Here is an 11,611-nt window from a genome sequence, read left to right as displayed (position 1 = left end):
ATGCACTATTACTGTCGGCTCTCGCCAACGATTTCCTATAGCATTTTGAAATTTTGGACATGAGGCTGAAGCATCCGTGCGTTAAAACATGCTCGAGCCTATCAGTTGCTTACCCCCACACCGACTTTATGTAGAAAGCCGTTGTCATGCACAGAAGATTAGTCAAACTGTCGCGATCTAAATCTTGAGGGCAGCCTGCAGCTACAGCTGCAGCAGCACCTGCCAACTGCCAATATTCACTCATTCAGCTGCAATATACTCGGCCCAAGTACGGAGTACATCAGTAGTAGATGTGTATAACAGCCACAACCCCCTTGATTTCCACCTACATCACAAACCCCCGCTGATGGCCTGCATATCGACCCTATGTACCTGCTGTTCGAGAACCAATAACACAGGTCAATGCAGAAGAATGGCTTATTGGTCCTCTTTTCTTCCACCGGTCAAAAGGTTCATGTGACACATCTACCTGCTATATGTCAGTTGTATGGTCACTACAGCGCCTATCCCATCACCTACGAGCGTACAGTCACCAACAGACCCGAAAATCGAGCTAGTGTACGATGCAGGGGACTGTTCGGCGGTGTGGTCAATGGGCAACTCCGCATTCTGCAAGGTCAAGATAAGCGTCCCCGCATAATATTCTCGAGAAGCTACAACATTAGACTTTGTCCATAGACAAGAACCAAGTTTTAACCTCGCTACGATATTACAAGAAACGCAGTAACGAGAATGTTCCTGATACTGGGGCGGTGGGTATTATTGATTGGGAGATTGCCGGTTCGCACGAGGTTGGATTCGGACCAAGTCTCGGATGAGTAGTGGGTTGAAGCTGGAAGGTTTGGAGAATCCACTGGAGTGGAGGTTGGGAGCTCAAAAGTTACTTGCTATTCATGGGGCTGAAGAATATGTGGCGGAGATTCAGGCGTGACGTTTTTTAGATCAAGTGACACATAGGTTTTTTCGCCTGATAACTATATTTAGGATTAGCAATCAGCTTACTGAAACAGGTCTCAGTGGAACTGGAAATAAGTTCAATTGGTTCTATGACTCGTGAACGGCCCCAGTTACCCCCACATTTTCCCCAATGCGGCGCATTCCAGGAACGAAAACCCTCGCAAAATAAGATTAAGTATCAGGATCATAATGATCAGATACTGATAACCGTAGGTCCAGTCAACTCAATATGAACCACCTTAGTCAAAGCCTGGCGATCAGCATCGAATTTGACATCCTCACCCCGACGAACGTGGCTATTTCCCTGACCAAGCACAGTCACAGATTCCACGACCACACTCTCAGCTTGATAACCAAAAATACCCCGAATATGCAACTGGCCGTTGTCGTACTCAAACTCCACCGTGGATGTACTATCCGGATTCAAAGACTCGCCATCATCAAGATACAGCGAACCCGTAGCACAACCACCCGCATTCGGCGCAACAACAAGCTCGAACCCTTGACGACGAAGCTCGGTTGTAGTCTGTGCGCTTTTCGAACGTAGAGGAATAACGAACCCACCACGGATATGGATCGGGATTTCGGTAATTCCAATATTCGTCAGTGTGATCGTCTCTCCATATCCCTTTATCACCTTACCGGTGTGCCAGTCATAGAATAGGTCATCGGGGAAATAGGCGTCGACGGATGTCTGACCCTGATCTTGTACCGGGGATATGAGAATCGCATCACCGTAGAAGAACTGGAGCTGGTTGTTGAATGTATTCGTATCACCGGGGTAAACATAGAAGAGCGGCTGAAGGAATGGCTCGCCTGTCTGTGTTTGGCGGTGGAATGAGGTGTACAGGTAATCCAGAAGTCGGTAGCGGATATTGATGATCTTGCGAGCCGCATCGGCGACGGTGGGCCAACGGTAGAATTCCTGATCGATGCTGCCGAACTCGTTGTGGTTTCGATAGAAAGGATAGAATGCGCCTAGGGTGGCCCAGCGTGCGCACAATTCTTCGGTTGTGTCTCCACTGTAGCCACAGACGTCGGATCCGGTCATGGGCACTTGGAAGATTGAGGCGAATTCTAGCATTTGGGCGATCGAGATACGGTACTTGTCCCAGTGGCTGACGTTGTCGCCGAGCCTGTATAGTATCATCGTTAGAGAGAGAGTTGGATGGTGTAAGGTAAGTTTGGATGTTTACCAGTGACCGACATGAGCACCAGCACCAGCGAATGTGCTTCGTGTAATAATCAATGGACGGACATTAGGACGGCGCGCGAGCATGGCGTCGCGAGACGCAGAGCTCATCACTAAAATGTTAGAAATGCAAGTGAAATGACTGATATGACCTACTGGTGCCATAGAGGTTGTGAGTGTCATACTCAAAATACCCTTTGTCGCCACCATGAATCAGACTGGTGTCGAGAGTCTTGTTGCTGATGGATCCAGCAGCATTACCAATCTTATACAGAGGAGCAATCAGGTCTCGACCAGGAAGTCCGGCCTTGTGACCCGGGGTACCACGACGGTCCAGAACAAGTGATCGCTTTCTATCAGGTCTGGGTTGATAGTCCTTGGGGAAACCGGGCAAAGGGCGAGGGGGAGAACGAGTAGCAGGGGGGGCTGGAGGATAGCCGTTGTCTTCTGCGAAGAGCACTGGGTCCAAGCATGGCCAGACACAAAAGTTGGAAGCTTCATTCATATCGATCCACAGACCATCAATGTCGACACCGTCTTGCGGGTTGAAGAATCGCTCGAATTCTTCGTTCCAATAAGACTGGGTCTCGGGGTTGAACCAGTCAGGCCAGACAGTCACACCGGGCCAGACCGCACCTATCCATTGGGTTATTCAAGGACTTCAGGGGAGATGGTATACGTACCTCTGTACAGCGACTCCGAGGGATCAGAATTTGTGAGGAAGACTCCGCGATCTTGGCCTCGGTTGAAGGCACCGTTATCTAAAACACGTTAGAATAACGTCTTTTTGGATTAGCGAGATACGTACCGCTATCGCTGATAGCTGGATCAACCATCATGATGTAATGCTGATTGTGCTTGTGGAGGTAGTTCACCAGCTCGGTCATCATTTCCAACGGGAATCGCAAAGGGTCCAGAGTGAAGACTCGGCGTTTGTCCATGTAGTCAATATCTGTCCACATTGTCTCCAGGGGAATGTGTGCACGACTGTAGTTGTAGACAACCTCTGCTACCTCGTACGCATCCTGGTATCCGTATCGGGATTGGTGAAACTAGATTCGTTAGCTTAAATACTCTGTTAGTCAGTAGATAAGATTGACTTACACCAAATGTCCAATAGCTTTGCATGGCAGGAAGACCAACAATCTCCGAATACTGCATGCTTACATCCTTGGGGGTCGGACCCGCCAAGAAGTAAAAGTCCAAGACACCGCCAATGGTATTGTATTCTAAGAATTGTCTTCCTTCGTAGGATTTGTCGATTTTCACATCCATACCGTTGGAGTTCAGGAAAAAGACACCGTGTGTACCTGTATCTCCGCGGTGATCCACGTAAATGGGGTGGCTACCGTACAGATTTGTGTTGTCGGGAATCTTATATGCATCACGGTTCCATAGGGTACGAGTGTAGTTTGTGGTTGACATACGCAATGAATCAGAATGTTCACCCAAGCCGTAGAGGTTGGGATCCTCCGGAAGCCAGGTTCGAAGATTCAGATATTGAGACTCAAAGACGATGTTGGTGTCCGTTGTGTCAAATAGGACTTCGTCATTGCGCAGGACCCTGAAGCTGAATGGCTCACGCTGGTAGTCAAAGCGGAGGACAGAAGTATCACTGCTAGTGCTCTGAGGAGCAGGACGAGAGACCACAGACTCAGGAACCTGATAAACCTCCTCATCGGCATCGTAGATCATAACATGGAGGCGGTTGTCTATTTCATTAACCAGTCACGTCTTTGAGATGCAGGAGAGGAACTCACTGGTCTGGTACTCTACCAGCAGTTTAAGGTTAGGAAGATCAGAGCCAAACAAGTTACATCCATCACCGGCCAAGACCAAGTCAGCCAAGAGAGCGTTATCATGTTGCTGGATGTTAACGGCATTGTAGCCAGGGCACTGTTCGGGGCCATCGCGAGTTCCAATGACTGCGGCGCCCACAAGGGACAACAGGCACAGGAGAAGTCCCCACATGTTGAGGATTCAACTGGAAACGTTGAATACGCAGCAGGGGGAAAGGAAAATGAGAAAAAGAGATTCGAATTCTTATGCCAATTGAATTTGGAATTGGTGAGGGAAATAGATCGGGATAGGTAAGGGGGAAAAGGGAGAAGTTAGGAGGTGACAGGTCTGAATGGGAAGATAATATCCGATCATTGTTATATCAAGTGGCCTAAAGGTCTGCATGGTTCACATGCCTAAATACTTCATCTGATGCAGAGATGCGGGCAATTACCGGATTTGTGGTCTTGGCCGATCTACAGAGTCTGTGATGCAACCCCTCATCCTCTTGGCCAAGAAGAAATAGACACCGAGGTGAAATGTGGGGCTTATGTGGTTTATATTTGCGGAGATCTGATGTCAAAGTGATCGATCGTGGGGGTAAAATAGGGTTGACCCGCGGGACACAGAGATCTCTATTCTGATGTCAACCTACATATACTTTTTGTACATTGTAAACCGATCTGTTCAAACACGATCTGTGTTTCTGAATATGTAATTTGGAGCAGACATATATGTTGCTAATGACCGCCATTGTTCTCGCATGCACGAAGACGCTTTGGGTTGCTTATAGTTGTATGTCGGTTTGACAAGAGTATCCTCTCCGAGTTCCATCGTGATACCACAATCATGAGACTTTACGTGGAACAATCCCAAGCAACGAAGGAATTATGATAAAGATTTCCCCGGGAAAGATCCAAATGCCCCGTGCATAACTCATACAATCATATCAGTGCTTCCGCACCATCTGTGCAAGAATTCCCGGTCGTTTTGCATCCCACTCTTCCCATACAATCGAGAAAGAAGCAGTATGTCTTCCCGGTAATTCCCCTAGAGTTCCATTCCTCTTCTTAATTCCCCTAGAGTTCCATTCCTCTTCTCCAGAGCTTTCACCGAACTACCAATCGCAGATGCACGGTGCCATCGCGCGATACCTTCAAATTCGAATCCCATACGTAAAGCAAGTCTTCGGGATGCCAGATTCTGAGAATGACACTTCCACTCTATACGTCGTAGACCTAGACCGCCAGCTGACGGTGGATCTAGAGTATATTGGAGGATCAGACCAATCGCGTTCGTTGCCACATGAGTGCGTTGGAATGCCGAGAAGATCAGAACGCCCAGTTCTGCGGTGGCGTGTATGGCGTTCGTGGAAAAGAGGTTGATTGTCCCGGCATATGCTCCACCCGTTGATGATTTATCAATAATAGCGTATAGGAAGTCCGCGGTGGATTTGTGTATGGTATCATAGACTGCTTTGAAATCATCATCTTTTTGGATTTTGGAAAGTCAACGTATTTGAGAAGCTCCGGTCTACTTTGTATCTCCTCGACGAATCTCGACACATGAATATTCGGCTGTACATTAAGTCAGCTTTGTCGTGCGGGAAGGTGATAGGTGCCTGATACATCGAATGGCTCAAGAGCGACACGGTCGTTCTCCAAGTATTTCTGCTCGTAGACAAATGTGGAGGACATGATGAACTATCAGTCTATTATTTGCTCATCAAATTTTCTCTGCAATGAAAATCCGTGCAAGTGCATGTTTGGCCCCTTTTCCGTCCGTTACTTTAGCTTATGACAGGTCATAGATGACTAACCTGACTAGCTTGTTAATTCGCCGACGGTAGATTGGCTATCTTGAATCTACTTCTTCAAAGGTTGGGTGAGTGAGAACTTGGCTAACCTTTTGATCATGCTGATGTCATGCTAGATAGCGTCTTAGAACAGTACCCCTTTACTTATACCACTATACTTATACCTGGTGTATATGCACCCATAATGTCACGTTGTCGTTATATAGAAGATGAGTGGCATTTCACGGATATTTGATTTGATTTGAATTTCAACACAGGAGTTCGAATTAGACCATCTGAAAGGTACCGACATATCCTGCTGTAATGATCTTACAAATGGACGGTCCTTCCGGTCCGCGGATGTACTTGCCAGTGCCCGATGCAGGAACCACTATCTACATGAGAATTCGTCTTCAAAATATCTATATCCAATCGGATATTTCCTCGGGTGTAGCCTTTCTTCAAATCTCAAGGCATTCAATTGAAAGTTGAAAGGTAAAATTTGAATGTTGAAATTGTCAATTCATTTTCTGTTTACACATCGTTGGATGGAGCACGTGACCCGGTTCCCTGAAGTTCCCGAGCCGCGAATCCGCAGATTCTGGTCTCTGTACTTGCGCCAGACTAAACAGCCATTGGACCCCCTTGTCCTCCTACTAGTGACTGCCTTGGGTGACCCGTGCTTGGATCTTTATTTTCGCTCCTTCTCCCCACAGTCTCACCAAAATGCCCGCTGCCACCCGTGCCGTCCTGCGGCAATCGCAGTTCCTGACCCGGAGAACCGCCGTCAGACACGCCTCATCCACCTCGGAGAAGGCCACCCAGGCTGCCTCCAAGGCTCAGGAGGGTCTTTCCAAGGCCACTGCTGCCGCTGGCCCGGCTCTCTCCAATGCTGCCACTGCCCTTCGCAAGGTCGGCGGTCCCGTCGGCAAGGTCGTGTCGTTCGTCGACTGTAAGAAATACCCCCGGTTATCGGAGCCCTGCATTGGATACAGACAGGAAAGGGTGCAATAGATGTTGGAAGATTAATGGGATCATTCCTGCTACGATGGAATTCGTGACAAGATGGCCCCGGATCTCCTCGGTTGCCCTGGAAAGGGTCCAATGCAATTTTCCATGTACATGGCTAACATCAAATCTTCTTATAGCCATGATCCCCCCGACCATCTACTACTCCAAGGTCGGCATTGAGCTCGGTCGTCTGGTTTTCCGTGGCCAGAACATGGCTCCTCCGTATGTCCCAAATCTTCAATCCACCTATCCCTCTCCTCTCTCTCTGCATGCTAACACTTCTCAGCAACTTGGCCACTTTCCAGTCCTACTTCCAGCCCCTGATCAACGTTGCCCGCAACCCCGCCTCCTTCAAGACCCTCAGCTTCCCCTCTCCCCAGAACTTCCTGGCCCGTGTCCGCAACGCCAGCCCCAAGGAGCTTGCCCTTGCCGGTGTCACCGCTGCTGAGGTCATTGGCTTCTTCACTGTTGGCGAGATCATTGGTCGCATGAACCTGATCGGTTACCGCGGCGAGGCTCCTTCTCACCACTAGACTCTGAAAACTTTCGTCCTTTTCCCTTTCCTTTGTTCGCCTTACCTCTGCGTGTTGAGCTCTGTATGATAGACGATGGAATATAAACTGTTGTCTGAGATAGAATCTTTTTACAATTTATTTGTCTAGTTCAGGCATCGTGACACAATCAAAAGTTGTAGTCATAGTTATGTAGTTGTGTTTGTAGTTGCCATTTGGTACTCTCTCAGTCCTGTCATCTCCTGTAGAACACCATGCCCGATAACCTGGAGCTCTGTTTATTGCTGCTTTTTCTCTGCATCTATCATCTATGGATATTTGATACCGTTACCTGTGCCTCCTTTATGTTTTATGTCGTCCTCTATCGTGTCTACAATCCGCGGTGATCTGCCATGTCAAATCTCGATTCTCATTGGCCCGGAAAGTCTTTCAGTGGGTCAAATTTTTTCTCTTCCCGAAATATCAAAGTCCGCATTTTGCAACTTCAAGGTATCAACGACTTTCAACATGGATGCATTCAAATTACTGACGCGGTCGACGAAATTCAAGTCAGCTGCGCCATCGGCAAAGCCAGCTGCCCGGCTGCCCTCGTTTGGAAAAGCGGCGAATCCGCAACTCTTCCGTACTGCGGAGGGTGAAAAGCTTGAATCCGAACAGGGAAAGAAAAGAAAGCGCGCAAATGCTACTGCTGATGATGAGCACGAGGAAGATGCTGCTGATTTGGATTTCTTCCATTCCAACAAGCGCTCTGCGGCACCTTCTTCTGGGGCTTCGGCTCCGACCAAGGGCGAGGATCAACCACCTCAGCAGGATGAGTCCGATGAAGATGATTCTATGGATGAAGTGGAGCGTCGTACTATCTTAAACTCACACAAAATTAAGATTACTGATCTTCGCGACCTGGATGAGATTCAGCCTCAGCCTCAGCCTCTCAAAGAATCTAAGAAGGAATCCAAGAAGAAAAAGAAGTCCAAGAAGGAAGAGCCAGCTGCTCCTCTTAGCAAGAAGGAAATGAAGCGTGCTAGACGTATGTATCCGCAGCCGCTGGTTTCTTTCAAGGAACTGCGGTCTAGGTACAAGATCTCCAGCCGGCTGGCGGAGAATGTCGCCGCGCAAGGATTCACTGTTCCTACGGAGGTGCAGCTAGGCAGTCTGCCTCTTTTACTGGGCGATCCTTCAGTCGCTATCGCCGACAGCACATCAGAGCCCGATCTGCTGGTTGTGGCGCCCACTGGTAGCGGTAAGTCTCTGTCATTCTTGATCCCTGTGATCAATAAGATTGTTCGACACCACCATTCGCAATCAGACGAGCACGGAATTCTGTCGGTGATCGTGGCTCCTACCAAAGAGCTCGCCAGTCAGATTGTCAACGAGGGCCGCAAACTGGTCGCGGGGACTGGTGTGAAGATCACTTTGATGAGAAAGGGCATGCGAGTGGTTGAGCGAGATGACGAGGACGAGACCAATATCCTTGAAGAGGATAGCGAGGAATCTGGATCGGACGAGGATGAAGATGGCGACAAACCGAAGAAAACTCAAAACAATGCACCCGTCACCAAGAGCGACATTCTGGTTACTACGCCTTTGATGTTGGTGAATTCCTTGTCTGCAAATCAGACAAAACCCGTAGCCCACCTGCCCTTGGTGCGAAGTTTGGTACTCGACGAGGCAGATGTGCTCTTGGATCCGTTGTTCCGGGAGCAGACACTCGACATTTGGCGCTCATGCGTCCACCCAGACTTGCGTGTGAGTCTGTGGTCTGCTACTATGGGGTCTAATGTTGAGGACCTCACTCGGTCGACAATCAAGGAGCGCCTGGAAAATATCGAACATCAACCCACCACACCCCACCCTCTGGTCCGCCTGGTTGTTGGGCTGAAAGACTCGGCCATTCCCAACATTGACCACCGACTCATCTACGCTGCGACAGAGCAGGGTAAGCTCCTTGGACTCCGACAACTCCTCCGCCCGGCCGCAGCCGCGCCTGGAGATGTCAAACTTCGACCTCCATTCCTTATTTTCACCCAAACCATCCCCCGTGCAATTGCTCTGCATTCTGAATTGAGATACGACATCCCAACCGAAGCCGGTGGCTCATCGCGAATTGCCGTGCTGCATTCCGACCTCGCCGATAACCAACGAGCTGATATCATGCGTGACTTCCGCAAGGGTGAGATCTGGATCCTCGTCACAACCGACCTGCTCGCGCGTGGTGTCGATTTCCGAGGTATCAACGGTGTTGTCAACTATGATATCCCCAACTCCGCCGCCGTCTACGTTCACCGCGTTGGACGGACAGGTCGCGCTGGTCGCGAGGGCGGTATCGCCGTGACTTATTACACGAAAGAGGACATTCCCTATGTGAAGAGCATCGCTAACGTCATTGACGTGAGTGAAAAGCTCCGTGGCGAGAATGGCGGAAAGTCAATTCAGAAATGGCTTCTGGATTCCTTGCCCGATCTCAGCAAGAAGGATAAACAGGAGCTCAAGAAGCATGGTGTCAAGGCCCGCCAGATCTCCAAGCAGATTGGTGGTAAGGGCGATGACAAGGAGAGCAAGGTTGCGCGTGCCGCCAGAATCAGTACTAAGAGTGGCTTTGAGCGACGCATGGAGAACCGCAAGAAGGGTGCTATTGCTGCCAGTCGGAACAGAAAGGCTGCTGCTCCGAACGATGGCAATGTGAGTGATGGAAGCTGGGATGGTCTAGAGGATCAAATATTGCAATAGCTGTGTCAGGTTGGAAATGTATATCAAGGAACTAAAATAATCATCAACACTTTCCTCATGACAATCGTCTAAGTCTGCTATTCATAAATTCATCCCTGATCCTCCGCAATCCGTCTAACAAGACTAACTGGCACAAAAGCACAATCCAATAAGCCCTGTTCCTCCAAAACATCCGCCAACTCATCCCCATCCCGATCAAAATAAAGTGCCCACTCCCCCTCCTCTTCTTCAACCGCTATGAAAGCATCCCTCCCCTCTAATGTGATCGTTTTCTCGTCCTCCGTCCAATTCCACGGCCCGACAACATGCTCCACGCTCTGTGACCGGTTCCCATACTTCAACTCGTACGTGTCAACGTCCGCGTATATCCAGTTCAGAAGTGGTGGGTCTGCCGATACATAGGTCGGTAGCCCAAGTCCACGATCTAGGTGTTTCGTTTCCTCGAGCTCGGGATATTCAATGTAGAAGGCCAGGGATGTGAATGCGGGGAAGGCACGGTTTCGGGGGTTAGGATTATCAAGCCAGACCTATAGATTTTAGCGACTGGGCATGTTAAGACTTAGTTGTTGGAACTGACCTTATCGTCTCGAACAACCACCCTTAACCCATTTACATCTTTGTCGTCATCTGTATCGCCCTGGCAGACTGCGTCGATGTTGAACTTTACCATTCGCCGCGCATCTTCTTTGCGTTGATTCGCCTTGCGCTGCTCGCTGGTTGCGAATGCCACACCCGTCACCGTAGGGATCGAGGTGAGCGTCAATAGTCCGAGCATGGTACCTGACTGGGTTCTTAGGCTTGGAAAGGTTTAAGCCTGGATTTGTCTGTGCTGCGGGGAGTGATTCGCTGTGTCTCAATGTTGGCTTGTGAAGATTTGCGATTCATTCAGCCTGGTGAAGTATGCATCTCATCCGGCTAATATAATGATAGCTTTGGTAAATGGGTGAGTTTGGCACATTGAGAGAATATTTTCTGGATAGATCGAGAACCTGGGACAACTAATCACCTGGCAGATGGATTCTAGTATCATTCACACCGACGTCATTAGCTCCACGTGATAACTTAAATACATTTATGCCTGAAGATCTAGGCTGAGAACCACATAACGAACTAAGTAGTAGTTAACTAACGAATTAGTACTTGGCTTTTTCGCTTTTGACCTTGCTACAATCTCATATTCCTACAATGGGAATCTAAGTGAGCCATCGCCTATGCCATCAACTTAACTTTTCTTGATCGCCTTCAACAGGTACCTCGATTGAGATGAACAACATTACCAGCTTTTCTGGGGATCACCACAGCTAAAACTTGATATGTACATTGAGTCATGCAGGTTCTCATGATATGAGCGCATCGATGACCCTGTCCAGCGAGATGAGGCGAGCGCAGGCATGATGTACAATGGGCTAAATGGATCAGCCAGAGCATTGGCGAACCAAGATAACAACAACGTGCTATTTCATTTTATCCAACTGGAAATGTTTTTAAGGGCCGCTTCTCATGGAAGCTAATTGAACCAGAAAGCCTCGGTTATGTTTGACAACAGCTTGCCACATTGTCACAGGACGGTCGGCCACTGGAAGACTATATCGGCGTCTATAAGATGAAACCCAGAATTCTGAACGCATGCTATGGCCA

At 48.8% G+C, this 11,611-nt stretch overlaps 4 protein-coding genes across 4 annotated transcripts; 2 read left to right on the top strand and 2 right to left on the bottom strand.

Moving 5' to 3' along the window:
• Positions 1–1,150: 1,150 nt before the first annotated feature.
• Positions 1,151–4,120, bottom strand: agdC (putative alpha-glucosidase; the record flags this gene model as incomplete). The annotated part of the gene is made up of 7 exons (XM_057138370.1): positions 1,151–2,093; positions 2,154–2,262; positions 2,306–2,785; positions 2,833–2,910; positions 2,958–3,201; positions 3,254–3,861; positions 3,910–4,120. The coding sequence occupies 7 exons, from the start codon at positions 4,118–4,120 to the stop codon at positions 1,151–1,153; spliced, it is 2,673 nt and encodes an 890-aa protein (XP_056996577.1).
• Positions 4,121–6,449: 2,329 nt separating this feature from the next.
• N7520_004435 (F1F0 ATP synthase subunit g) lies at positions 6,450–7,267 on the top strand (the record flags this gene model as incomplete). Its single annotated transcript, XM_057138369.1, has 3 exons — positions 6,450–6,675; positions 6,872–6,956; positions 7,021–7,267. The coding sequence occupies 3 exons, from the start codon at positions 6,450–6,452 to the stop codon at positions 7,265–7,267; spliced, it is 558 nt and encodes a 185-aa protein (XP_056996576.1).
• A 486-nt stretch (positions 7,268–7,753) lies between these two features.
• On the top strand, positions 7,754–9,973 carry rok1 (RNA-dependent ATPase ROK1; the record flags this gene model as incomplete). The annotated part of the gene is made up of 1 exon (XM_057138368.1): positions 7,754–9,973. The coding sequence occupies one exon, from the start codon at positions 7,754–7,756 to the stop codon at positions 9,971–9,973; it is 2,220 nt and encodes a 739-aa protein (XP_056996575.1).
• Positions 9,974–10,062: 89 nt separating this feature from the next.
• Positions 10,063–10,748, bottom strand: N7520_004433 (uncharacterized protein; the record flags this gene model as incomplete). Its single annotated transcript, XM_057138367.1, has 2 exons — positions 10,063–10,500; positions 10,551–10,748. The coding sequence occupies 2 exons, from the start codon at positions 10,746–10,748 to the stop codon at positions 10,063–10,065; spliced, it is 636 nt and encodes a 211-aa protein (XP_056996574.1).
• Between the last annotated feature and the right edge of the window lie 863 nt (positions 10,749–11,611).

Source organism: Penicillium odoratum (genome assembly GCF_028828045.1).
Source record: "Penicillium odoratum strain IBT 22623 chromosome Unknown utg000004l_segment0_segment0, whole genome shotgun sequence".
In the NCBI taxonomy this organism is placed as follows: Eukaryota; Fungi; Ascomycota; class Eurotiomycetes; order Eurotiales; family Aspergillaceae; genus Penicillium; species Penicillium odoratum.
This window is presented reverse-complemented; position numbering and strand designations above follow the sequence as displayed.